The sequence below is a fragment of the Poecilia reticulata genome, linkage group LG12, assembly GCF_000633615.1.
Source record: "Poecilia reticulata strain Guanapo linkage group LG12, Guppy_female_1.0+MT, whole genome shotgun sequence".
NCBI lineage: Eukaryota > Metazoa > Chordata > Actinopteri > Cyprinodontiformes > Poeciliidae > Poecilia > Poecilia reticulata.
Window position 1 is genome coordinate 6,433,158 of NC_024342.1, and position 26,260 is coordinate 6,459,417.

The following is a 26,260-nucleotide window of genomic DNA, read 5'->3' on the forward strand; positions in this document are numbered from 1 at the left end:
GGATAACATGGGCCAGGAGAAAGTAGATATATCTTAATAGTCCAGCAATGTGACATGTTGATAATCGGTCCTCTAAGTTTGGCATTTCTGTGTGTTAGAAAGTTGTTGTTTTTTTCCTGGATTACTTGTCGTATTACTTTGGATTACTCTGAAAGCTGCGGTCTCTAAGCGGACATCCACGTATCTGGCTAAGGTCCTGATGAATTGTTAGAATTTGAAAGTAATTTCTCACCAGGCAGTCTGGTAATAAATCCTTCATCTCTACAAAAACAACAGTCTGGCATTGTTGGATAAAAAAAAAAGACCGAGCAAATATTTGGAGAAGATTTAACAGACCACATTGGGAGGCGTAATGAGATTTTGCTGTGTGTTTGTCTTAGTAAATGGGCACCGCAGACGGGACAGAGAAGTTCAGAACCAGTTCAGCCAGCGGGCTTCGGACCGTTTACTCTCCATCGTCAACGACTCTGATCACACCCGGCAAACTCAGGTTGTACATTTCCTTTTTCAGTTAATCCTTTCCTCAGCTTTTTTTTAAACATTTCTGTACTTAACTTCAGGCTTGTGAAGAGGACGTTAAGGTAAGAATAGATGATGTGACGCATGACAGCACGGGGACTGATGGCAGCTTGTGGGACCCCGATGATCTTCTTGCGACCGACACCCCTCCGCCTCGTCGCCGTCGTGAAGGCCTCCTCCCTGGGTCCGTCTCTCTCTCACCAGTCGATCGGGTCCTCACCAGGCTGAGCCGTCAGCCCTTCACCAAGCCAAGCAGCCCGCCGTTGGAAACCTGCGACATCAGGTGTTACATTTCCCTTTGTTGTAGTCTCTCCGTGCCAGTGTTCCTGTTGTCATGACGTACTTATGATGTTTTTTGTCCCCCCTCCGCCGCCCAGCCTGGTGGCCCTGGAGGTGGACAGTGAGGAAGAAGCTCCGGGGCCAAAGTCTCTGCTTTCACGGCTGTTTTCAGACGTTGGCAGAAGTGAAGACAAGAAGGAAACTCCACGTCCAGCTCTCGATCTCACTTGCACTCGGAGCCAGTCGGCCTCGGCGTGCGAACCCATTTCCAAAGTAAAATTAGCAGTCGCACTTTCACAAACATTTTTTTTTCACATCTGTTATGTATTTATTTATTTATTTTTACCTCAATTTGTTTTTAGGTCTTGAGGGAGGACGGCGTTCGACTTCGCTCCTATTCCTACTCGTACTCCAAGTTCTGTCCAAGTCGTAACCCCAGGGACAACCACACACCAGAAGGTAGCCCCGGTCGCTTAATACCCAGAGCATTTCAGTCTAACACACCACTAATTTTCCTGACATTTTCTTCCACTAATGGAATAATCTGAGACGTTGCGTTAATTTGTGAGCTACAGTCTTAACACTAATATAAAGTACAGTCACGTTCACGTAGTTGTTGGACAGTGCAGCTTGACGGGGTTTGAAAATATCCATACTTGATCTTATTTATCTTCAAAATGCAGCACACTTAAACACCACATTTTCTAAAAAGAAATATAAAGTATTCACCCTATTTGTCAAATAACACAAACCCTGCTGCGTATCTCTCTGCTGGAACCTGACTGTTCTGTTGACGCTGATAGTATGCACCCTCTTCCTGTAGTGGTTGTGTTAGCCGCCTTCTGTCCACTGTGCCCTGTAGATGGCGTTCTCCACAGCGTCAGCCACAGCCGATCTCTCCTTCAGGCGCTCTCTCTGTCTAAATCCACCCTGTCTCTGTCTCTGCTCCACCCAGGCAGTAAGTACTGGACGCCTGCAGCCACCACACCACACCCAGCACTTCACTGAGAGCACTTCTACTTGTGTGTGCGTGACGCGTGCATGCGTGTGTGTGTGTGTGTGAATGTGTGTAAGTGAGGCCAAGTGTTTGGGAATGCAAGGACACAACATCTGAAGATGGAAAATTATGAAAATAAGAATTTACATTTCTAGCTAGCAGAACTGTGTGATTGTTATTTTTTTCACTTTTGGGCTTCCCATCTCATTTTAGGTCATAGTTATGTCTAAAATGTTAAAATCTGCAAAACAAATTTATTTAGATGGTGAAAAGAAGGAGAATTAGGTGACAGTCAAGCGAATATTTTCTTTAATGTTTTAAAAAGACATGAATTTAGCTCCATTAATAAGAACTATTAATGGAGCTAATTAATAGCTATTCACAGAAATTTATTATTTCTGTGAATAGCTTTATTTCTACTTTTAGTTAATCCCAATCTTAAAAAAAACTTAAAGACAGAATTTAAATGGTGCTTCTTTTTAATTTAAATGACAATCTGACATGAAAATAAATGCATGTGAGTAAAAGCTCCATTTACAAGTGTTGGATGAATTGAAATTCATGACGTACTTTGGCAAAATTTTTCATGCTATTTTCTTGTAATCTGAGAGGATTCATGATAAAATTGAGCTTCTGCTTTAACATTTATTGTTCCTGTTTTGATGAAGTTGTCATTTATCAGCATCTCAGATCAGTTTTTAGAACGCATGAAGAAGTTCAGACAGTTCGTTTGCTTTCGTCACAAACAATCATGATTTTCAAATCTCATTAAAGACTGAAAGTTACTGAGGCGTTATTATTATTATTGATGGTTTTGTATTATTATTGATGGTTTTGTAGCTTTTCTTTTTATTTCCCATCAAGAACTTTAACAGCTTCTCTTGCATCTCTCCACAGAACAAAGAGCCTCCAGCATTTCAGAGCAGCCCAATGATAAAAGGTATTAATTGTATATAACGGACTCTTATTTTTTTTCTTTGCAGTTTCAATTAATATCTTAATATATCTTGAATTTCTTTTCTTTCTTTTTTTTACATTCTGTCACATTACAACCACACCTATACGTGTATTTTATTGGGATTGCATGTGATAGACCAAAACAAAGCAGAGTATAGTTGTCAAGTAGAAGAAATATTTTACTGTATTTTTCGCACTATAAGGCGCACCAGATTATAAGGCGCATTTTCAATGAATGGCCTATTTTAAAACTTTTTTCATATATAAGGCGCACCGCATTATAAGGCGCATAGAATAGACGTTACAGTTGAGGCTGGAGCTACGTTATGCATCCACTAGATGGAGCTGCACTAAACAGAGTGTCAACAAAATAATCCGACTCCGGTCGGCGAGTAGAGCCTTCTGCGACTGGGCCGGGGCATGGCCGGACGATGGACCCTTCTCCGTTTGCGCACAGCATGTTCGTGGAGAATGTGGTGCTACATGACCTGCAGACGACCTGATTCTAGATGGTGGGTAGGTAGATAGGTCAGTCAAACTTTATTAACAAACCAGCGTCTGACAGCTATCCCAGCATGCACCGCACGCTTCTTCTTCTAAGAGTGAAAATGAAGTCGGCAGCTGCTTACTGTAGTTGCTAGACCTGTTGTGGCTCAATATTGGTCCATATATAAGGCGCACCGGATTATAAGGCGCACTGTCGGCTTTTGAGGAAATTGAAGGTTTTTAGGTGTGCCTTATAGTGCGGAAAATACAGTAGTTAAAAAAAACTTAGCAAGACTTGGCAAACTCGCTCATCCTTGTATGTTTTCAAATGGATTCCATAGAAGTTCACCTGTTGTATGTTTTGGGTCATTATCACCCAAAACATACAACAGGTGAACTTCCGCCTCAGAAATTTTGCAGCCTCTCATAGGTTTCTATCAAAGATTACCCTATATTTACTGATATTTAACTCCTTCCACCTTCTCTTCAGCTATGATCCTAAAGCATGATGCTGCTGAGACTTTTCTTAAAGGAGGGGATGGTTTAACTTGTGGCTTCTGGCTAAAATAAAACCACTTCATTATTAATACTTTATATTCACTTCATCATTTGGCTCCTGTTCCAACACAAGCAAAGTCAAATATTTCACTGACATCCATTTTCTCCCGGATAACTACTTAGACTTAAAGGAAGATATCATACTGGCTGCAAATCGCAGAGATAAACTTTAATATTTTACAAGCAGTGTATGTATGATGTCTTTTTATTTCTATGGCTTCACAAAGCTTCAGGGTGTGTGTGTGTGTCCATGTGTTTTCCAGAGAGGTTAGGTTCCGTAAGCGGGCCCAGTCTGCTGACGAAGAGGGCAGCACTGAGCTGGCAGAGTCGCTGCAGCATCTCACCCTGTCTGAGTTTCTCAAAGAGTATGTGTATGGGACCAACCTCTGTTGACCTCTCCCTGACTGTCCCGCAGCTGGAGATACTAACCCAAAACAAAACTGGTAGCTCCTTCCCCGTCTGGCTCCCAACAGCGCTAGAGCAACTTCAGCCCCCACTGACTGTAGCATGCACAGGCGTCTTAGTCCGTCTCGGATGTTTTTAGCCTTTAGCTCTGCTTCTATCTCTTACTCGTTCTCACATCACAGCAGTGCAGAAGCGGAACACAGTTTTCTTATGTTTTACTTACTAACAAAAAGCATTCTTGAGATGTTTTCATGTCGTTGCTTTGACTCTCCGGGAATGCCCTGCTCCAAAACACATCCGATTTGAGAATGAACCTTTGCACCTTAAACTAACCAGATACTTTTCATTTACCTGGAGATTTATCTCAAAACCAGCTTTTGTTCTGCTTGACTTTGTTGTTTTCTTTATTTCCCAAGAAGAAGAAGAAAAAGTGACAATTTAGAGTCTGCCTTATGAAAATCATCCACTCTGTATCTGGAGTTACAAAACTTTGGGACCTTTTTATTGTGCAGGATTGAAGAAGAGGAGATGGAGAAGTGCAACATTCCCACCAAGGCAGAGTCAGAGAAGTATAGAGTCACTCGCACATTCAGCTTTCTGAAGAACAGGATGTCCAGCACACGCAACAAGAACAAGGTAAACCCAACTCCAGATTTCCAACTATGGATGCATATTGGAGCAGCATCAATGTTGTCCTTAGTGCTTGGTTTTTGCCACTGCTGAGAAAAACAGGTCAGACTGCAGTACCTGGAACTAAGCAGAGGCAATAACAGTATGGCTTACTACTTTTAGCTGTTATAAGAATCGTGGTTTATTATGATATCAATAAACTGGGTGCAAACTCTGTTATGGAGTGTTTTTGGAACAATAGCACTGTACTGAATAAAATAAATCCCACCTCCAGTCTCAGTTTTAGTCTCAGTAAAGATGCTGAATCTTTACAATTCCCAGCTCCGCTCTCTGGTATGAACTGTGCGATTGTCTTTTGACTTTCTGGGAGACTCAACCAGGAAACAGTTCTGGGAATAACTCAAGGTCAGAGCGACAGACCAAACATGGTGTCCGGCCTCTTTCCTTTCAATGATTAATCCGCGGTTGTCGAGTCAGCACAGGGACTGGAAACCCTCCCCGATTTCAATCTGTTGTTTACACTTTGGTCTGCTTCCAAGTCCGAGGACTTTTCTTACAGCTTGGAGAGAGGCGGGAATTGCTTCCATGCTTTTTTTTTTTTTCCCCCACTCTGTCTCGAGGTATATTTAACGTGTGAAATCGAAACTTTAGAAGACATTTTCCGAAGCTAGTCTTTAATGCGACTGTTACACCGTAGATGTAGGTGTAGTTATCTGTACGGTTTGGCTGTTGACACCTATGTCTCTGGCATGGTTTTCGAAGGGGAAAGGGAAGGACAGAGAAACCAAGGATAGGCACCTGAACGGCCACCGGTTTGCAACAGGCCCCTGTTTAGGTCCCACGCTGTGTGTGGTGTGTGACAAACCAGCTTCTGGGAAGGAGCTTCTGCACTGCTCAGGTGAGTGAAAGGCAAACTCAAATGCCCAGGAGTCATCCGACTGAAATCATCAGTAGTTTGTTCCTCCCTCAGGTTGCACTGCTATCGTCCATAAGAGCTGTAAGGAGTCTGTCCCGCCGTGCTTGAAGGTTGGTCCGCTTTTTCTTTGGTTTTCTACTTGAAAAATAAAATGGTCTCAATAGAGCTCTAATCAGATTTTCTTATATGTTGCTTAGAAACTACAGGATAGATGTGCGATGACAGTGGAGAAAAGCAAGACGGCGTCTCTTCCACAGAGTAAGATTTTACAGAGTCTAAGTCGAGCATTACAGATTTAACAAAACGATGCAGAAAAAAGTTTGCCATTTGCTTTATTTTTTATTTATTTTTTTAGTATAACAACTGATCTTTGTCTATTTTCCCCTCAGACTTCACAGTGAGAGACAGTCCGTCTCATTCTGTGATCCCCATTTCTGCTACTCAACCTGTCCTCACTCCAAAGCAGAGGAAGGAGACTGGGATGCAGTCATGCTCTTTGCCTGGAAGCTTACCCAACAGTGACAGGTCATTAAGCAGTCGGAGTTGATTACATAGATTAATGGGATGATAATAGTAATGACACACTCCTGTGTTCCACTTTGTGGTACAGTATGCTCAGCGAGAGTTCAGAGGCAGAATCTGAAGCCCTGAGGCCGAAAAGCCATTCGGAGGAACTCCTGCCAACTCCGGGCTCCTCTGCCTCTAATGAGTCATCCTTCGGAGAAGGTATTGAGATCCAGTAAGGCTTCATGTTGAAAATATCCACAAAGCAAAACAAAAATTAGACATGCATTGGATCTATGTTGGTTTTTGATCTCCTGCTTTGTAAAGCTTTGACCGACTAATGCAAATGTTAGTAGATCCAAATTTTTCACCCATCAAAATATTTTGCTCTAGATTTTCTATCATTACCAGACAATATTTTGTATTTTTCATAAGCCACTTTCTATTAGTGAAATGACTTCTGTTGAGCTGAAATTTAAATCTACCTTTTGCATCTTGAATTAGCCATTAGGTTATTGTAATTGCAAAAAAAAAAGTTTCCAAGTGTATTTTTTAGAAAGTAGACTAATTCCCTAACTAAAATCTCCAAAAGGCAACCCACATTGAATCAAAGAACAGCTAGAATGTCGGTGTGCAAAATAAATTTTATTTTAATCTGTTTCGTATAGTTTTTGTGTTTTGACATCGATTTAATTTTGAAACACCTCCCTGACACTGAAAATACTGCGGCTAACTTTTAGTCTTGCTGCTAAAACAGCATAATCTGTTAACACTTGGATTTGTTGCCTATTCCTACCAAAATAATATCAGATTTTTGAGGGTCCGTTCAACCTAAAAGTCAGCTTTTTCCGGTCAGAATCAATTCCTTTGTACATCTATAAAAGAAATGCGTTTCTTTTAACCCACATAGTCTTTCACTCATTCCCTCAACGTGGTAAATGACTAAAAAAAAGCAAGTTTCTTATCTCAAAAAAAGACGTTCAATAATAGATGTTTGGGGAAAAACATAAGAAAAAGCAATTTTCACATTTTTACTTCAAATGGTTTGAAAGTAACGGGGGAATTAAATTTCCGTCCATTTTTCAGTAATTATTTTTCAGTGGCTTCTCCAGTTATTCCTGGCGTTGTTTTGAATTTACTATGTATAATGTCTTACTAAAATTTAAGCTCAAGTCAATTTAAATGAACATAAAATTGACATTATAAAATCAAAAATGTGTTAAGAATCAACATTCTTGATCATCTCACCCCTTTATATCTGATGGTAAAAAATCTTTTGCTTCAGTTCAACATTTCTTTTGAACCGAGTCGAGCACAATTCCGTTTTAATTAGGCTTGGCATCTTCCAAAGTTAGCCTCTAATTTTTTTCCCCTCACAGCCAGCTAATGGTGGATGTCACTGATAAGGATGAGAAAATAAATTTGTCTTTTTAACTGAATTTCTTTACAGGCTCTTGCTCAAAATGCAAGCAAATGCTGAGAACAAAACATATCAAAGCGGATGTTCGTTTTAAAAGCACAGTGAAGACCATTTATGTAAAAAAAAAACAAAAAAAAAAAAAACGATCAGAGGTAATTTTGCAGCTTTCTCTCTCCTCAGACTGTGTGGACTCGTACATTCAGACTCACAGCAACATTTTAGCGGATTCTGCTGATTACGATGCCGAGTCGTGGAGTTTGACGGTGGAGCACAAGTTTTGCAAGAGGCAAGACAAGCGGGCCGTCAAGAGGCAGGACGTTGTTTACGGTAAGCAAACATTAAAGGGATTATTTGTTTTCTCATGTGCTGTAATCACATAATTGTTTAAAAAATGGTCAGATTGAGTAACATTTTTGTGCAGCATTTCTTTTCCTCTTGACACCACTGGTTGTGAAAGACCAATATAAAGTTGTGCATAGTTGTGAAGCAGAAGAAAAAAAAGGAAAAAAGAAAAGTTTTTGCCTTAATCTGTATTAGTTAAATCTCTTTTTTTTCTTCACAATACAACAATATTTGACTTTGGATTGAAGTTTGTAGCTAGTGCTGATCAAGCGTTTGACCCGACACAGAGCTGATGCAGACTGAGCTCCACCACCTTCAGACTCTGCACATCATGGCCGAGGTTTTCCGGCGAGGCATGAAGGAAGAGGTGCAGTTGGACGCCGAGTTGGTGGAGCGGGTGTTTCCCTGCCTGGACCAGCTGCTCGCCTTCCACCACGCCTTCTTCACTGCCATGAAGGAGCGGCGTCAGAGCTCCGGGCAGCCCCCGGGTCACAGGAACTACCTGATACAGCAAATCGGTGACATCTTGCTCCGACAGGTTAGCCCCAACCTTACAAGTTACCAATATGGCAGAGTCCAGTGTAATAATGAAACCTGCCTGTAGTTTTCAGAAGAGAATGGAGAAAAAATGAAGCAGGTGTATGGAGAATTCTGCAGTCATCACAACGAAGCAGTCGCCTTTTTTAAGGATCTCATGCAGCATAATAAGAGATTTCAAAGCTTCATTAAGGTATTTCTTGTCCTAAATGTTATTTAGCATCGTTACAATTTAGTGGAGATAAACATTGTGTAATAAAATCTATTCATTTTTAAAGCAACAAGGTCATAACTCTTTGGTGCGGCGGAGAGAGATCCCAGAATGCATTTTGCTGGTAACTCAAAGGATCACAAAATACCCAGTGCTGCTGGAGAGGATCCTACACTATACTCAAGGTTAGGCAGCTACTGCCCTCTGCTGTTAAATTACAGTCACTGCAGGGACTGAAACAAGCACTCCAAAATTGTTCCATTTTTTTTGTCTTTCTGATCTTCCAGAGCAAACGGAGGAGCATGCCAACCTTTCCAAAGCCCTGACTCACATTCGGGACGTGATAGCGGCCGTGGACGTGAGAGTCAGCGAATACGAGCGCCACCAGAGGCTACAGGAAGTGTGGAACCGCATGGAGAACCGCAGCGTGGCCAAGCTGAAGAGCGGCAACATCTTCCGTAAGCAGGACATGATGGGTCAAACGCTCAGACACCAGGGCATGCTGCTGTGGAAGACCGCCACTAGTCGTCTTAAAGGTGAGAATATCTGATTTCCTGCTGATTGTTGCTTCACAGTTAATGTGATTGAGTTATTATATTGAAATTGATCTTGTGACATTACTTTCTGCTTATGTTGACTGTCCTAGATGTCCTGGCGCTCCTCCTCACAGATGTACTCGTCTTCCTTCAAGAGAAAGACCAGAAATACACATTTGCTGCTGTGGTGAGTGTAGCAAATAAATATCATGGGAGTTACTATCATCTTTGCCTGTAGCACTAAAGGCATTTTCTACACTTTTTCCACAGGACCAAAAGCCTCCTGTCATCGCGCTGCAGAAGTTAATAGTTCGGGAAGTGGCGAACGAGGAGAAAGGGATGTTTTTGATCAGCGCCTCTTCTGCAGGCCCAGAAATGTACGAGGTTCACACTTCATCCAAAGAGGAGCGAAATACCTGGATGAGGCTCATTAGAGAGGCCGTAGAAAGGTTGGTTTGTGTCTGGAGCTTTCAGAGCCTCATGATGCATTAATACGTTTTTGTTACATTCCAACCACGAAATTCAATGGTCATGTGCAGGATTGATTGTGCAGGATTGACATGATTGTGTCAAAGTGTGTGTCCAACATATATACTTTCACAAGCGAAGCTTTAAGATTTTGTCTTTGAGTTTATTTCAAATGTAATGGACACTAGATAAAAAAGAAAGGGGTGGGAAGTTGTGGAAAAGGTTTAAAGCAGTGGTCCCCAAACTACGGCCTGCGAGCCAGATCCAGCCCCCTGACCAATACCAGAGAGCGTTCAGATTTTTTTTTCCCATATACTGTATTTTCCGGACTATAAGCCGCTTATATGTGGATTTTTCTTCAACCACCAGGGGGCTCWWTAGCAGGAAGTGAATCATTGGAAGTCAAAATTGGAAATAAAAGAAGAAAGCGCCCATTAAAACGGAATTAGGTTTTAATAAGGAATTGAAATTTGAGAATGTTGTTGATCAGTTAAATAGAATTGAGGGGGAAAAGAAGATTTTTTTTGTTTTTTTTAAAATAATACTGGGATCATTATGAGAATTGGAGGCTTATATGTGGCTTATATGTGTATGTTTAAAGGTTTTAAAAAATAACAAAAACGAGTTGCGGCTTATAGTCCGGTGCGGCTCATAGTTCGGAAAATGCGGACTATAATCCTTCCTGGATTTAGTCTGTGAAGAACCCGATAGAGGGTTATTTGGTTGTTATTTATTTCATTAATAGTGTTATTATTTATTTCCTGACTTTTGTTCTGTGAAGAACCCAGAGAGAGTTATTTGATTCTGCTTTCTGGAAAACAATACATTTTTACATTTAGGCACTCCTGCAATTTTCTGTTACAAACTGACTCCGGCCCCCCACCAAAGAAGGGAAAAGTTATGTGACCCTCACAGGAAAAAGTTTGGGGACCCCTGGTTTAAAGGGAAAAGAGTGAAAAAGAAGCATAGAGAGAACATTAGTAAACACCCTAGAAATCTTCCTCTAAATTTGCAAAAAGGGAAAAAACAATTTAACCAAGACACTACAACAGCAAACAAATCCATATATAATAATAACAATTATCACTGGAAACATGGAACAAGTTAAACAATATTTAGTTTCAACCGTCGCCCAACTGAGAGTGTATCTGAAAAACACCTGAATCCTAAACACCTTTAGAGACATTAGATTTGTTTGGAAGAAATGTGCAAAACCATAATAAATTGCTTCTACTTTACCTTGTGCTGGTCTGTCATATAAAATCCAGAAGGAAAAAAAATTTGAATTTATAGTTGTAACATGACAAATGTAAAAATGTTTAACTTAACATTTATATTGTTAGTTGTTTTTTATTGTTTGACTCAGCTGCCCTGAAGAACCAGAGGAATACGCAAGTGAGTCAGAAGAGGAGAAGCGAACTGCTGAGGCTCGTTTCCAGAAGATCCTCAAGTTACAAGGTAAATTCGTTCCAAGCAGGTGTTGTGTATATTCTGCCGTCGGGAGTTGGAAGGTAGGCATTTTTCTTTTTCTAATTTTTGAAATGCCTGAAACTGCGTATCAGAGAGCTTGACAAGTCAAGACCAGCAGATCTGCTCCAGCCTGGAGGAGAAGCTGCAGATCTACACAGAGCTGTCCGTGCTGAGCGGGAGGACGGACGGCGGGCTGGTGGAGCCGCGACTGCTGGTGCAGCCTCAGTCAGAGGAGCTGCCGCAGACCGCTGCGCTACTGGCTGCTGCTCTGCAAGAAGGTGGGACATAACAGTATGGCATTTCTAACCATATTTTATTTACCTGATACATACAAATCTCAGCCTGCTTATCTGAAATATCACACAACAAATCCATAAAGACAGGGTTTCTTTGCAGTACTGAATAATCCAAAAATGTAGGAAATTTGATTTGATTGTCAAACTAGAACAATATTGAAAAATTTAAATGATTTAATTTAGTTTTCAGAGTGAGTTTTCGGACAGTATTGCGTTTTGTAAAAGATTAAAAAAGTACATTCATAAAAAAAATAAAACTATTTCATATATAATCATATATATTTCATATATACAAATTCAAAATAAGAGAGGAACAATTTTACTGTTTTGGAGACTTCTACCTTTAATACTTTTGATTTGAATTCACTTTTTGACACAAAAGAGAGAAAAAAATGCTGCAGTATTGTTAAAGAGGTCGTAGCGTTAAATATAACAGAAATTAAGGAATGGAAAGTTTATTCCTATATCTGTATTAAAGCACACTTCTTAATATTTATCAGGTTTGTATTTGACTTGAAAATAGTGCATCAGGGTACATGCTGTTTCTTGACATGTTAATAGACTAAAAATGCTGGGAGTTCTGACTATTGATGTGTCCAATGAGCAAAAAAAAGTTATTTTTTTACATGTTTGACCTGCCAATCAGGGTCAATGAAAGATAAACTAGCTGGTTCCAATCTTTGGTCGTGTGATTAATGAATCTCAAGCCCTGATTTGATAAAGTGTTGCAGATTTGAAATAGAGACGATCTATATTTTTGACTAAAATGTAAAAAAAAAAACAAAGAAAAACTAGTCTCTTAAAATATTAACATGCTTATATTATACTTTGTTTTCCATTGTGTGCTGCTCTTGCTCAGGATCGTTCTCTTTTATTTCAGCCATGTGTTTTTTTTGTTTTTGTTTTTTCTGTTTGCTTTCCAGCTGAGAACCTCCAAGCCACGCTGTCGTCCAAGGCCCGCTCTCTGTCGAGTCACAGCCAGGACTCTGACTCGGTGTTTCCCATCAGCCCCGCCGCTCTGTCCGATCCCTCATCCGACGCCTCGGAGAAAAACGGGGGAAACCGGAGCGACACTTTTGACCTTCAGCCTCTGTCTGACTCGCAAAAAAAACACCAGAGTACAGTTGACTCCGAGGTAGAAATTAATTTCTTTTTGTTGTTGTTTTTCTAGTTTTATGCAGTAAATTGTTAATAAGAGCATCCACCCATTCCTGCTGTAGTTCAGGTAAGGTGGGGCTGCAGAGGTAACACAGCCTCTCCCAGGTTGTTGTTTTTATTTGTTTTTTTTCCCACCCTATTTACAGATATCAGCCTGGTGTTCCTTTAATAATTGATCACCGTCTGTTAGAATTACATTTCAATCTTAATGTTGTGAATTATTGATAGACTCGTAATAAAGGGAAGTCCATTTAGCTCTTAAAGATCCTGCGACATTAAAAATAGATATGGAGGCTTGTTCCAAAGCCCTTAGTGCGTTTGTGCTGCTCTCTGCACCCTTTATGACCTGTGAGCTAAATTACACCGATAAGAATGAGTCATTTTCTTGTAGGCTCCTGTCAGGTAATGGGGGCTCCTGAATGATGCTGTAGGGACGCATTTCGCCTGGAGGGGGCGCAATTGCTGCATGAATCTACTCTTACCATGATTGAAATGCATTTTGAAGTCCCCATGCAGCTTGTTATTTTGAATAATTTTGACACTGATGTTAAATATTGCATTAAAAGACAATCATGTTTTATTGACCTGGATTGTCATTTGATTGATTTTTTTTTTCTCCAACAGGCTGCTGAGAGTGTCCAAACCTTGACTCAGTTACTCTACAGTCTGCAGGTAAGAGCAGAACGACAAGTAGTGCATGATTGTAAAATGGAATCAGATTTTTTTGTGATTTCAACTAATTTTGCACATAGATACTCATGTTTTTATTTGTAGTCTTGCCATAGTTTTATGTCTAAACTTTAACTGTACCATAATAACTCATCAATCTTATTATTTTATTCATCTAAAAAAAAAAACTGTAGCTCAGACTGAATCTTTAAATCCAGTATCAAATTCATGCTCTTTTCATTCTTTTAAGGTATAAAGAACATTATTATTTGTTGTAAAAAAAATCCCAGAAAACCTTGTTAAAGTCGAAACAATATATACATTTGCAAGCTACACCTTCTTTGGTAGATTCTGACTTTATTCACCTATGTTTAGCCACCACACAGATATATTTGTTTGCAGAAGAGACCTGAAGCCGCAGGTTTGACAAACAGAGCAACAGCGGTGTGTTTGACTGTTTGAAGCCAAAGGAAGCAAGCAACAGGAGCTCTTCCCCCCAAATGATTATTATTATTATTTTTGCTCAGAAACACAGGAGGGTCTTTTGTTTGGCAATGCACACACTCCTCTCTCGCTATAAAATGTAAATTTATGTAGAGAGGGTGTGTGTGTGTGTGTGTGTGTGTGTGTGTGTGTTTGTATTTGCATTTGGCTTTTGTGTGTGTATGCTTTCCTGTTTGGATTTAGGTGTTTTGATCATAATGTGATTTTCATATTCAAAGTTTTGTTTTCCCTCGTGCATCTGAAACCAAAACCAGTGATTCTATCAGTAAAGTGGATGCAAGGGGGGGAAAAAACTAGGTCACCAGTTGAACCTTATTATAATTTCCATTATAATTTGCCATTCAAATCACCTGCAACAAGGATGCACATGTGCAGGGACGTGCACAGATAGACACTAGGAGGTGCTAGAGTGCCTGCCCTTTTTACACTGAAGAAAATAAAAAGTGCCCTTCTAAAATCTTTTTTTTTTTGTATAGCGTGTAGCAGAACAAAATGAACAGTTTCTGTTTTGTTGTTGCTAGGCCTGTCGCAGTAAGCAATAAATCAATTAACCACATGATAAATTAAAATGAGCTCAGTAATTTCCATTTGCATTATGTATCGTTTTTTTCTTTTCTTTCTCCTTCTCTGCCAAAAACTGCATGACAAAAAGCTTTTGTCTCAACTAGCCACTTTTTGTGAAGGACAGTTTTGTTTAGAGAAACTTCATAATTCATTTTATTTTGTTGTTTCTTTTAGTTTGTTTACTTTTTTATATTCAACATGTCTTACAGTTGAAGTGTTAAATGTTCATTAGAATTTAAGGTTAATTGATTCTTGAGTCATGGTCTCAAAACACAATGCTGTGGTGGTGCAGGGGTTAAGCACAACCCATGTAAGGAGGCCTTAGTCCTCGACGCTGATTCCACTGGTGACTTTTGCTGCATGTCTTCCCCCTTTCTCATTACCCACTTTTGTGTCCATTCACTATCATATAAAGGCCACTAGAGCCAATGAAACCTTTTAAAAACAACAAAAATATTATTTTTATCGCAATAACTTTTGGACAATTTATTGTCTGGCAAAATTTGTTATCGTGACCGGACTACTTGCACCTCAAAATGTCTGAATAAATCTTCATGGTGAGGTTAACCACTATTTCTTGTTGACCCCAGGCTGCCGTAACCATTCAGGACACTTGCTACGAGGTCCAGAAGCTCCTCCTGCAAGCGAGCGAGCTGGCCTCGCCCCGCGGTCCCTGCCTGCACCTCCACGGCCTCCGCGGCAACTCACTGCAGGAGCAGGAGAAGCAGCGCAACCTGGAGAAGCGCAAGGAGGAGTTGGCAGCGGCCCAGCGGCTCCGGGAGCAGCTGCGCCAGGAGAGGGAGCGCTGGGAGCGAGAGTGCCAGGCCAAGGAGAGCCAGCAGGTGGAGCAGGAGAGCCGGCTGGAGGAGAGGGAGAGGAAGTGCCTGCAGGCTGCGCAGAAGCTGAGGCAGGACAGGGAGGAGCTAGAGGAGCAACTGGAGGAGTACCAACAGAGCCTGGAGCGGCTCCGGGAGGGGCAGAGGAGCGTGGAGAGGGAGCGCGAGCGTCTGGAGGACCATCAGAAGCTGCTGCAGGCCTGGAAGCACGGGCGGCAGAGCAGCCTGCCCGCCGTAATACCCCACCTGGTCATCCCTTTGGATGTGCAGCAGGTAAGGAGTCCAACCTCTATTCCTCTGAAAGGAACGCTCGACCCTTTGAGGAAAAGAACCAAAAATGAACCAAAACCAAAATTTATGACGGCTGACATCATTTTGCCGGTATTTTCAGTGTTACAAAAATAAAAAAGTGAACGCAAAAGTTGGTTTTCTGTTTCTCGGGTGTACGTAGGTATGCTATGCTCATGTTCCTTTAAAGGGGCAGTATTATGTAAAATCAAAGATTTTGAGCTTTAAATCATTTTATACTTGTTATACTACTTATTCCCTCATCAAAAACAGATCTGGACTTGAAAACTGATTCTTTCATGCATGTTTGATAAATAATTTAATCTCCCATGGCAACCATTCAGCCATGCAAAACACCTGGGGAGACTTGGTTTCTACTCAGAACTGCAGTTTCTAAGCTTCTGAGCCTCCGCCTCACGGAGCAGCTCCTTCAAACTAGCCAGTAGCAATTAGCAAACACCTGGTGGAACTGCACATCTGCTGAGCTCATTGCACAAGCTACTTCCTGGTGCAACGCTGGTGAAAACATTTTTAAAGATTAATAGAGGAGCCATGTTGTGATGACTTCCTGAAAGCGGACTTTCAGAAAGAGCAATAGTTCCTTAAAACACAATTTAAAGGCAATAAATTATGATTATAAGTTACATTTGACATACAGCATTTTTATAAAAAATGAAGGTAACACAGTTACTTTATTTTGATATAAAATGGCACTGTGTGCCTGGAACATACATAGTACTGACCCTTTACGATGCTGCGCTATGTGGACCGCCTCTAGTCATTTGACTCCACCCGCTCTCGTCTGTAACAAGAAGTGAAAGAGACAGTGAGGTTGAGAAAATTGAGGAAATTTCAAATTTTGACGCGCCGGCAATAGATGTGGTCGTAGAGTAAGGATGTTGGAAAGTAATAATTTTTTTTTTACTTCTAAACTTCAGTTGTCTTTTTTTTTCATTAACTTGCACATAATTACGTAAAATCAGTCCTGGGGGGTTAGTGCTATCCTCCATTTATCGTTATTGAGGTGAACTGCTCAATGTATTACGATATTGACTTTCGGCCACATCATCCAGCCCTAGTGGTGTCGTGAAGCACAGTTTGTCCAGTATTCCTTTCAGTGACCTCATTAATGAGATTCTTCTTCTTCTTCAAAGAGCTATCAGCTTACACCGGTTCACCCGTTTCCTCCACCGCAGCTCAACCCAGCCTTGATGTACAAGCTGTGATAACGAGAGCAATCCCAGCGCCATTCGTCTTCATGCTTCAGCGGCTCGGCTCGCCAATGAACATCTCAATGATTAATGATAATTAAACCGCCTCAAATAAAAGCTTCAACAAAAATAATTAAAACCCGAGGCACGCGGCCCCAGGAACTGATCAATTGTGTCCTAAAGGGCTTGAATTATTGACACTCTGTTTGAAAAGCACCTCACTGAAATTTGCCCAGAAGCCAAAAGGCGTAGAAGATAAAGGATCACTGCTCTCTTGGACCGCTACAGACCTCGGCTTGAATGATGAAACCAACGTGCCACATGTACCACATACAATGTATTGCAAAGGGTATTCACTCAAAGGTTGTCAGATTGGACGGAGACCACGGGTGAACATCAGTTTTCAAGTTTTGTCTCCGCTTTCTTATTGAATTCAGCTCCGGACTTTATCTAGGCATCCTGGCACATGGGTTTGCTTTGACATAAACCATTCCATTGTAGGTCTGACAGGAGTTTTTGTCCTGCTAGAAGCTAAAGCTCTGTCCAAACTTCAATTATTTGTAGCTTCTATCAGTATCTTTTCAGGATAGCCCTGTGTTTTAACTCCATTCATCCACCTCACAGCATGATGCTCTCACTACCATGTTTCACAGTGGGGATGGTTGCCATTGAAGTAACAATTGGAGGCAATTAATAGTCCTACATTTTGTTTTTGGGGTAACCGATTAATGGGAGTTCGAAATGTATGCACTCCGCTCTTGCAACTCACTTTTTTTTCCCCGTCATAAATATGCACTGCTTTGTGGGGGAACCACATATACCCAGTAAAAAATAATCCCATTAATGTACCTTAAAATTTTTGTTTGTAGAATGAGTTAGTATATGAATAAATCAGTTGGAAGTTTGGACAATCAATTATTTTGAGGGTTAATTGTTTAATCGAATAAAAATCTCGGCACATTCTGTTTTTTTTTTTTTGTAGAATATTAGAAATGCATTTAAAAATGCGAATAAACAAATAATTCAGTTCTTTAAATAAGAACTAAACATTTTAATGTCTAAAATTCAATAACACAGCGTTCCTTTAGTGTATGCTAGATTACTGGTAGCAAAAAATGCAGCGGAAAAAATTCTTCTAACGTCAACATGTGAAAAGCTCAGCCCTTTCTGCTGATGGTTTTTTTGTTTTTTGGATTACCAAATTAATAATTCAATAGTAAAAGATGCTTAGTTGGATATTATTATTATTTTTTACAGAATTTGAACCGGGTGAAGCTAAAACTATACCATTTGTGGAGTTCTCAGTAGAACACATGTGTAGACTTATTTTGCCTTATTTAATGCTCTGAGTATGTTGTTCTTTTCGCAACTGGCCATTCTTTGAGCGTATGCTCCAGTCAACTATTAATTGATTACTAAATGAGTAGATCAGTTATTTCATAATTGCCATGATTAAACCAATCAATCGTTTCACCCCTAAAATAAGTACTTTTTCCATGCACCATGTATGCAGAGCTCTGCTGGCAGGTGGTTCTACACCACAATAGGCGGACAAATGAGCACACTCAGGTTACAATATTCCCCGTCTCCCTCATTAATTTACACACACCACTATGGGTCTTTTTTTTTTCCTTTGTAGACTAGATTTGATAAGGCTCTCCTTGCTTTGAGCAGACTTACTGTATGTATTTCCATTCATCTATTTTAGTCGCCAGTAACAAAGCGGTGCTCTCACAAAGGCGAGCGGAGGCAGTGGAGGTCCTAATGTTTCCCTGGTAATGTTTAGCCTAAGGCAGTAGTTCATAGGGTCAGAGACGGATCGAATGACACACACACACACACACACACACACACACACACACACACACACACACACACACACACATCAGCTCTCAGGTCGTATCTAATTAGTTGTGCTGCCTCCACTCAACAGTGGAAAAGCCCTGTTGACGTGATCACTAGACAGGATCGCCAGCGGTCATTGAGCGAGTAGCCGGGGTTACACCCTGGACAGGTCCAGAGGGACATCTTTCACCAAAAAAAAAGTCTATCAGTCAGTTCATAAAATTGAATACACTGTAACAGGTTGTGTTTTAGAAGTCAATTAATTTTGACTTTGAAAGACCGATTTCAAAACATCAGCAAATAAAGTCCAAACAACTTTTGTATTATTTTCATACATCATGAAAACTAGAATGCACAGCAGTAGGGTTCATTCTACGCATGCACGAGCAGATAAAAACAAAATAGCAATGTGCTGTATTGTGCTACTTAACCAGTTTAGCTTAGCAAAATTCTTGATGAGGAATATATTTTCCATGAGCACTTTGTTGGGAGACTGAGACAGGTTGTTATTTACGATTAGGTGGAAGCTAAAGGTGAAAAACACATGCACGTTCCATGACATTCTAAAATCACAGCACCATCTTGTGGCCTGGCATAATAACTACAGCTGACTTGAGGTATCTTGGCGGTTCCGTCCAAATGTGGATCTTTTTACGAGTCAAAATCTGAAAATACCGACAGGCCCTAAATGGTCTTTGATCTCCTGCATCTAAAGGAAAATTCTTCGTCATCGATATTCTCAGAACCATTTCATTGTATATATTTGCCGTGACATATATCTACATCGGCAATGACTATAATTTACTTATTACTTATTCAATGTAACATCTCATCCTGCTAGAATATTTTACAGCTGGGGACACAGTGGGAACATCTTAAAATTTCCTTTGAATTCACACTGCTTTCAACCTGAAACGTAACGGTGGGATTTTTCTCTGCCTGACAGGCCTCTTCGCCAAATAACTCCAGACAGCACTCCGGTAACGGCTCTGTGTTTGTGAACGAGGCGGCATTTGCCGGCAGCAGCGTCAACAATCGCCACTTCCACCACAAGCAGAATGACCCGAGGGCACACAATTGTTTCAACAGCCTGTTGGACAGATCTAACAACAGACAGTACCCTGGTGACACGAGCCCGCACGGCACTGGATACATCTACAGTAATCCCTTGGGAAGTCTTAAGCACTCAACCAGTGGTAAGAAATACTTAAAACCTTGTACATAGAAGGCTGGTTTATTGTATGGTAATATCTTTAAATTAGTATTGACATTAAATTAGCAATAAATGTATTGGCATTGACCAGACAATTGTTGTTATCTCGTTGCCTCCTTTTGTAATGTAGGCTTGAATTAAAGACTCAGTTGAGTCCTATCGTCAACCATGTAGCACGTAAACCATTTACTTGAATGAAGGAATTACTGTTTTTAAGACTTGGATTATTTTTCAATTGAATGAGTCATATTGAAATATTTCAAATATCTACTTTGATCTAAAGCCTTTTTAATGCTCATAAAACAGACTGCAGTGTTATACGAGTTCAATCCTTGCTATTGTGTTATAAAATGCACAGCTGATGCTGTCCTGTATATATTTATTTTGTAACTATAAAGCATATTATGTTGCATCCAACAAAATCTTTACCAAACATAGCTCCTATGTGGTTTTAAATAATCTGGAAATTGTAGAATTTGGTCAGTATTTGCCTTGTCTTGGATAAGAAAAGGAAATTTAAAGAAATGTTTGTATTTCCAGATATTATGTCATGTCTCACTGTCTGTGTGTTATCTTCTTTCCCCTCTTTCTTTTATGCTGTCTTACCTTCCTCCCTGTCTCAAGGAAGACAGGAAAGAATGATACATTCCTTGTGTCATTGTTTTTTCTTTCTTTTTGTCCTTTACTGTCCTTCTCCCTTTCTTTCTTTCTGGTGTCTTGCTGTTAGTCCTTTCCTTGTGTTTTCTCTTTGGTCCTTCATATCCTTCCCATCTTTCTTTTTCTCCTTTCCGCCTTTCCTTTTACCTAACCTACCTCTCGTCCTTCCTTCCTTGTGCCATTTCTTACTTTCTTCTCTTCCCTCTGTCTCCCATTCCTTCCTTGTATGCCTTCTTCCTTGTGTCATTAGTGTGTTCCTTTTTTCTCACTGTTTGGTTTTCCCAGGTTTTGCATTTAAAAACCCACCAATATGTCCATTAAATAAATGTCGCATAACATGCTAAGTGCACGGCAGAACTTCTCAATACTTAACTTTCAACATTTTATGTTCAGGGCTGTAAGCGAATGGCTCCGATTACATTTTCCAGTTTTCTTTTCAGTTTTTACCTAACACCATTAGGTGTGTTGGTGCTAATGGCACAGTGAGGGGTTTTGCCATCAACCTGTCAGCTGAAAGGAGAAATGTTCTGCCTGTGAGAATGTAAACACAGCGGAGCTTCACTGGTTTCACCCACGCTTGCGAGAGCACACTGAGCTTTCAAGGCTGTATCCCTGGTGAGGCCTCGTCTGCCCTTCCTCTCAACCCCCCCACGCCACATTATTGTCTCACCACCTCCACCTGATCACCCCCACCACCCGCCCCCCAGCCCTGCCAAAGGAAGAGAAAAAAAATCAATGGATTCTCTATCTATCGCCTGCCAGGGGACACAACAGTATGTGAATCACAGTTCACAAGCGACGGGTGACTGATTAGGACATTGATCTTGAAGAAAAAAAAAATCTTTACAAAACTCATTACTGCATGACTTGTCATCACAGCAGGTGAGCGGACAGAGGGGGAGTGGAGAGCGGGGTGAAGGTGTGAGGTACGGGGTAGAGGAATGAGAGATCCACACACAAATTAATCTATGTTTCTTCTCTCAGGAGGTGTCAGCAGTCAGCAACACTACTCTCACATTCCTCATCTCTCATCCTGATATCGCAAACCGCAGATGAGGAAAATAACCGTTTGCATTCGGCGCAAGTGTCCGCCTCCGCAGAAACGGGGGTGGGAGCTACCCGCATCACCCTCCCGAGTTCCTGGAATTCTTTATTGTCTCTCGTTCATTGATTAGCTTATTAACCCCTTTCCCCATTATCGAGCGCACACAAGGCCCCGACGAAACCCGAGTTACTTGTTAACAAGTCGAGGGAAATGAAGGCCGCGGTTCCCAGCATCAGGGTTGTTTCAGATCATTTTTATCTGTAATGGGTTGCTCAGTGAGTTCCACAAGGGCCTGGAACGAACTAATCCACACAGGGGGAATATAATAATTGACCTTTTCTTAATTTCCTGCTTGATTAAACACCCCTATAAAGACCCATCCTCTTACTTTATGTAGATTTAAAGAGCTTCTTTGTCACTACACTTAGATTGAACCTCACCCTCACACTCCCTCCGTGGCATGCGGAGGAACTTTCTGTTTTTAGTGAGAAAAAGAAGAAAAAAAAATCCTCTTTCAAATGCAAATTCCCCACTGTGCCGTCACACGGTTCAAGACACGATCACACATCCCTTCATCTCCTTAGCATGTAACTACTTCTCTCTGAGTCGCCCGTTTTCACGGAGTAGATTTCCATAATTTGATCCAGGACAATGTAATCTCTTTGAAGCAGTTGGGTGGAATTTACCGACACGATGCTGACGAGTCGCCATCCTTTTCACGGGTTTCTGAAAAGGATCGGAGATGTGAGTAAAAAGAGCGGGAAAAGATAAAACCAGATCACCTTTATGGTGGAATGTGGATGAGTTGGAACCTCATAGAAAAAAAAAGAAGTAAAACTTTTAATTTCCACTTTACTATTATGCAATGCTTTTTCTTTTTTTTGTTTTGTTGCTTTAACACTAAATTATATCCAAAAGGTCAAAGGGTATTTGTAAGGCACTATATAATGAAGTCATCCTTTCGCTTTTAGGGTGTTTTGACAGCACCAGCATTCTGCTTTTGGCTGAACTAGATGGAGTACTTCACCGCAAGCCATTTAGATTTAAGATTCAATTTCTCAACATTGCTCTGCACAAGATTGGGTAATAAAATTATACAATCTTGTGTTTTCCTGAAGTCCCTCTGGCACAAAACAAAAAAACAAATGAAAAGCACTGCAGCAGAAAAATGCGGTCTGATCGAACAAACCGAGGACATATCAGTTCGTGCCTTTTTCAGTGTATCCAGTTAAGTGTGTGTGTTTGGAGCGATCGTATTGTTTATGGGTCCAGCCAAGTTTCTGCGGATCATAAAGACGTACGCGCCTATCCGAGGCTCGGGTCTGTCACAAAATTTGCGGTGTAGGTTTTGTTTTTCCCTTTGTCCTGCACATAAAGTAGTTAAATAAATATCCATATGTCCAAATATGTTGGGACGACAGAGGCTTGTTGTAAAGGAGTTTTTTTTTGTGAGCGCACAGAACAAAAAGGCATCTAGATCCTACTTCGAATCTGAAGTCTGTCATTTTTACCTGTGCTTCCTAAACCAATCGGTATGAATATTCATGACTTCATCTGTTTTTGGAAGGTTCTTAGCAAAAGAGCTGATAAGAGCATCTGTTTTATACAATGTCTAGTTTAATTTAATTGTTTCTTCTGCATGTGGGCTTGAAGCGACACAATCGGAGTTCTGTCTATCTGCTGCTGCTTCATAAGTGAGTCATACGTCCTTCAGTCAGGGGAAAAAAAAGTGAACAGAATGGAAAAATTAAAGTAAAAATGTGACAAATGTGAGACCGCTACTTTTTCATTCTCTGGCGTTGACATGGAAATAAAGAAAGTCCTGTTGTTGCCATGGAAGTAAAAAAAAAAAAAATCTAATGTCGCCTCCATGAAAATCAAATATGTTATGTCTAACAACCATACTTTCTTTAACTTGTGGAAATGAGACGAAAAAAATCTCAAACTGAAAAATTCTACATAAGCACACAATAAATGTCAAAATTGAATTTGTAAACAAAGTAGGACTTTGTTTACAAAGCTGTTAGTTTCACGACTGTCATGACACTATCATACAGCAACTGTCTTCAGTCAGAGGCCTGTTTGAGAGCCTGACTGCTACTGGATATCACCACCTTGCTTGGATAATACAAGCTAAAACATTTAATTTCCCTGTGGGATAAAAATAAACCATTTTTTGAGTTGGTATTTTTGGCCTTCCACAGCAAGCCACAAACAGCGATATCATAAACATGTGGTTGATGTGACTGACAACTGCAACATCGAGCAACCTACTTGTTACACCTTGAAGTTTATATTTTATTTAGAAAGCGTTTTGCCAAGTAGGAAATACATTTTCTAATTCTTAACCATGTTTTTTGTTTTGTTTTTTTGTTTCCTCTGAAGCAAGCTGCTAGCTATGTTATCGTATATGAATATTACTAATATGGGATATCTCCATGACAGAGACTGAGTGTTTATATCATCTGGCTCCACGTTGATATCTCATCTATCAGCAACCATGTGGCGGCTGAGAGGGCGACTCTAACAGACGCTTGTATGATTAATCAAACAGAGACACTTTCCTGCAGGGACACAATGAGGCAATTTATAGTTCATGCCATCTGTTACCATGACAGCACACCTGCCCTAATACTAGACAGCCAGACCATTAAGACAAACATAAAGATGCAGCTCTACCATAAGTGCACAGCTACATGCAACCCACATATTACTGCCTTTTTTATGATTTTGCTTGTTACAATAATTACATATTATTTAATAATTTTAGTATCTCAGACCCTGTATTGTCATCAAGAGTGAGCCGGCAGGGCTCCTTAAAGTCAAGTCCTAAGTTTTAGATGATCATAAATGGATGATAAATTGGATAGTGTTGAGATGAAGGGCAATGCTTTATGGCTTTAGAATCTGTTATTATATGAACCTCGTACTTTGATCTTAAAAAACAACAACACTGCGATTAGAAATACACTGGTTAGCTAATTAGGGCGAGATTGTTAAATAATTTATCAGCACTTGCTGAACTATGATCCTATCCCTTTAGAGCATTAGCAGTAATAATCTTAAGCATAAAAATGTCAATTCAATTCACTGGTTTTCAAAGAGTTTTTTACGTGTGAACTCAACACAGAGTCTTCAGACTCTGAAATATGAATGCAGATATTCAGAAACTCTGCATAATGGAGTGACTGGTTTATTTTATTCCCAGTAAATCACACATTTCTTTAAGGAAAGATGCCATTCCTCTGAAAAAAGCATTTTAAAAAATCCAGATTACACTTTGTGAAGTACGGATGTGGTAGCATCATGTTGTGGGGATGTTTGGATCCAGGAGGGACTGGTGCACTTCACAAAATGTGTTTAAGTAATGTAAATAATTTATTTATATCCTCTTTAGGGATAGAACTTGAGGAAAAATGTTAAGACATCAGTCAGGAAGGTAAAGCTTAGGTACAACTGAGTCTTTGATCATGTCACCAAATTAGTTTCAAAGTGGTTGATTGATAAGAAAATCTTCAGGCAAAACTGAAAAGATGTTTGAACAAATCTGACTCAGAGCAGTTCCAGCAGGCAAAATTCTAGCTCACTGTTGTGAAAAGCTTGTGTAAGGTTGACCCACCTTCTAAAAATTACTGTAAACTTTTGAGCTTTCTCAAAAGGCTTTTTTTTTTCCCTCTTTTGAATAGGCTTATTTAATGTCTTTCTATCTAGGTTGAGGTGTTACTGTGTGGAATTGAACTGTCTTCTTTCTTTTTTTTCTTTTGTGCTCACTCAGAGTCCAGCTACAATGGTAACACCTGGATGTCGACAGCTGACCCTGATCCGGAGCTCCCACATCCCAGTGAGCGTCATCTGGAGCTGAGCACGCTGGTTTCCTTGGAGACTGACAGCGATCAGGAGGAGGGAAGGGAGGAAAAGATTGTGTTCCTGTGAATGTTGAGCCGTGTTAGACTTAGGAGGTCGACACGCCACCCGGAAACATTTCCATCTTACGTTTTGCGTCAAACGCCTCTCGCTGCAGATCTCCTCTCCCATACATCTCATCTCTTGAGCACTATGTTTAATACCCTTGAAAAAGATCTTTTAACTTAGGCTCTACCCTGTGACAATGAAAATGTCAGCTGCGTGTCTGCAAGTCCTACTTTTCCTTGCAACTCCAGTAAATTACAGAGCAGCTCAGCAGACCTGTTGTCCATGAACATATGTTGTCTCTCAGTTTAAAGAAAAAGTAGCGTCTGACATGGTTGCAGGAGGAATGTTGCCCTTGTGTTGCTGTGCTTGTTAAATCAGGGATTAACACGAAACGGTAGAAGCAAACATTTCAAGTACTGCAAATCCTACTTCAAAAATAGTTTGGTGGTTTTTGAAGCGAGGTGATGTTAGCAGATTGGGTAACACTTTATTTGAATGGGTGTGAATAAGACTGTCATGACATCATCATAAACATGACATAACATCTGTCATGACCATGAATAAGCCTTCATGAATATTTATGACTGTTGTCATAAAGCGTCATTAAGTAAATTATGACACTTTTAATACAAAGTTGACATTATTCAAAATGTCTTTGTCATGACAACTTGACATTAACCAAGAAATCATTACTGTTTAAACTTTACCTTTAATAACATAAAGTTACCTTATTTTTAAAGTACAATCAGTAATACTTTTTATAACAAATTTATATCAGTAATGATTTCTTGGTTAATGTCAAGTTGTCAAAACAAAGACATTTTGAA

The 26,260-nt window shown here is 40.2% G+C and overlaps 1 protein-coding gene across 4 annotated transcripts; it reads left to right on the top strand.

The window, feature by feature from the left end:
* The first annotated feature begins 315 nt into the window (after window positions 1–315).
* arhgef28a (Rho guanine nucleotide exchange factor (GEF) 28a) lies at window positions 316–25,646 on the top strand. Of its 4 annotated transcripts, XM_017308030.1 has the most exons (27): window positions 316–490; window positions 561–802; window positions 897–1,071; window positions 1,161–1,257; window positions 1,661–1,756; window positions 2,693–2,735; window positions 4,060–4,161; window positions 4,714–4,837; window positions 5,594–5,729; window positions 5,802–5,857; window positions 5,945–6,005; window positions 6,137–6,272; window positions 6,358–6,473; window positions 7,852–7,998; window positions 8,301–8,551; window positions 8,618–8,743; window positions 8,829–8,946; window positions 9,049–9,297; window positions 9,408–9,484; window positions 9,568–9,746; window positions 11,132–11,223; window positions 11,328–11,513; window positions 12,455–12,666; window positions 13,314–13,361; window positions 15,017–15,535; window positions 19,553–19,802; window positions 25,297–25,646. In XM_017308030.1, exons 1-27 carry the CDS (start codon window positions 353–355, stop codon window positions 25,452–25,454), a joined length of 4,134 nt encoding a protein of 1,377 aa, XP_017163519.1. In that variant the 5' UTR covers window positions 316–352; the 3' UTR covers window positions 25,455–25,646. The 4 variants fall into 4 exon arrangements, with proteins under 4 accessions (XP_017163519.1, XP_017163521.1, XP_017163520.1 ...); XM_017308032.1 differs by lacking the exon at window positions 4,060–4,161; XM_017308031.1 differs by lacking the exon at window positions 1,661–1,756.
* The last annotated feature ends 614 nt before the right edge of the window (window positions 25,647–26,260 follow it).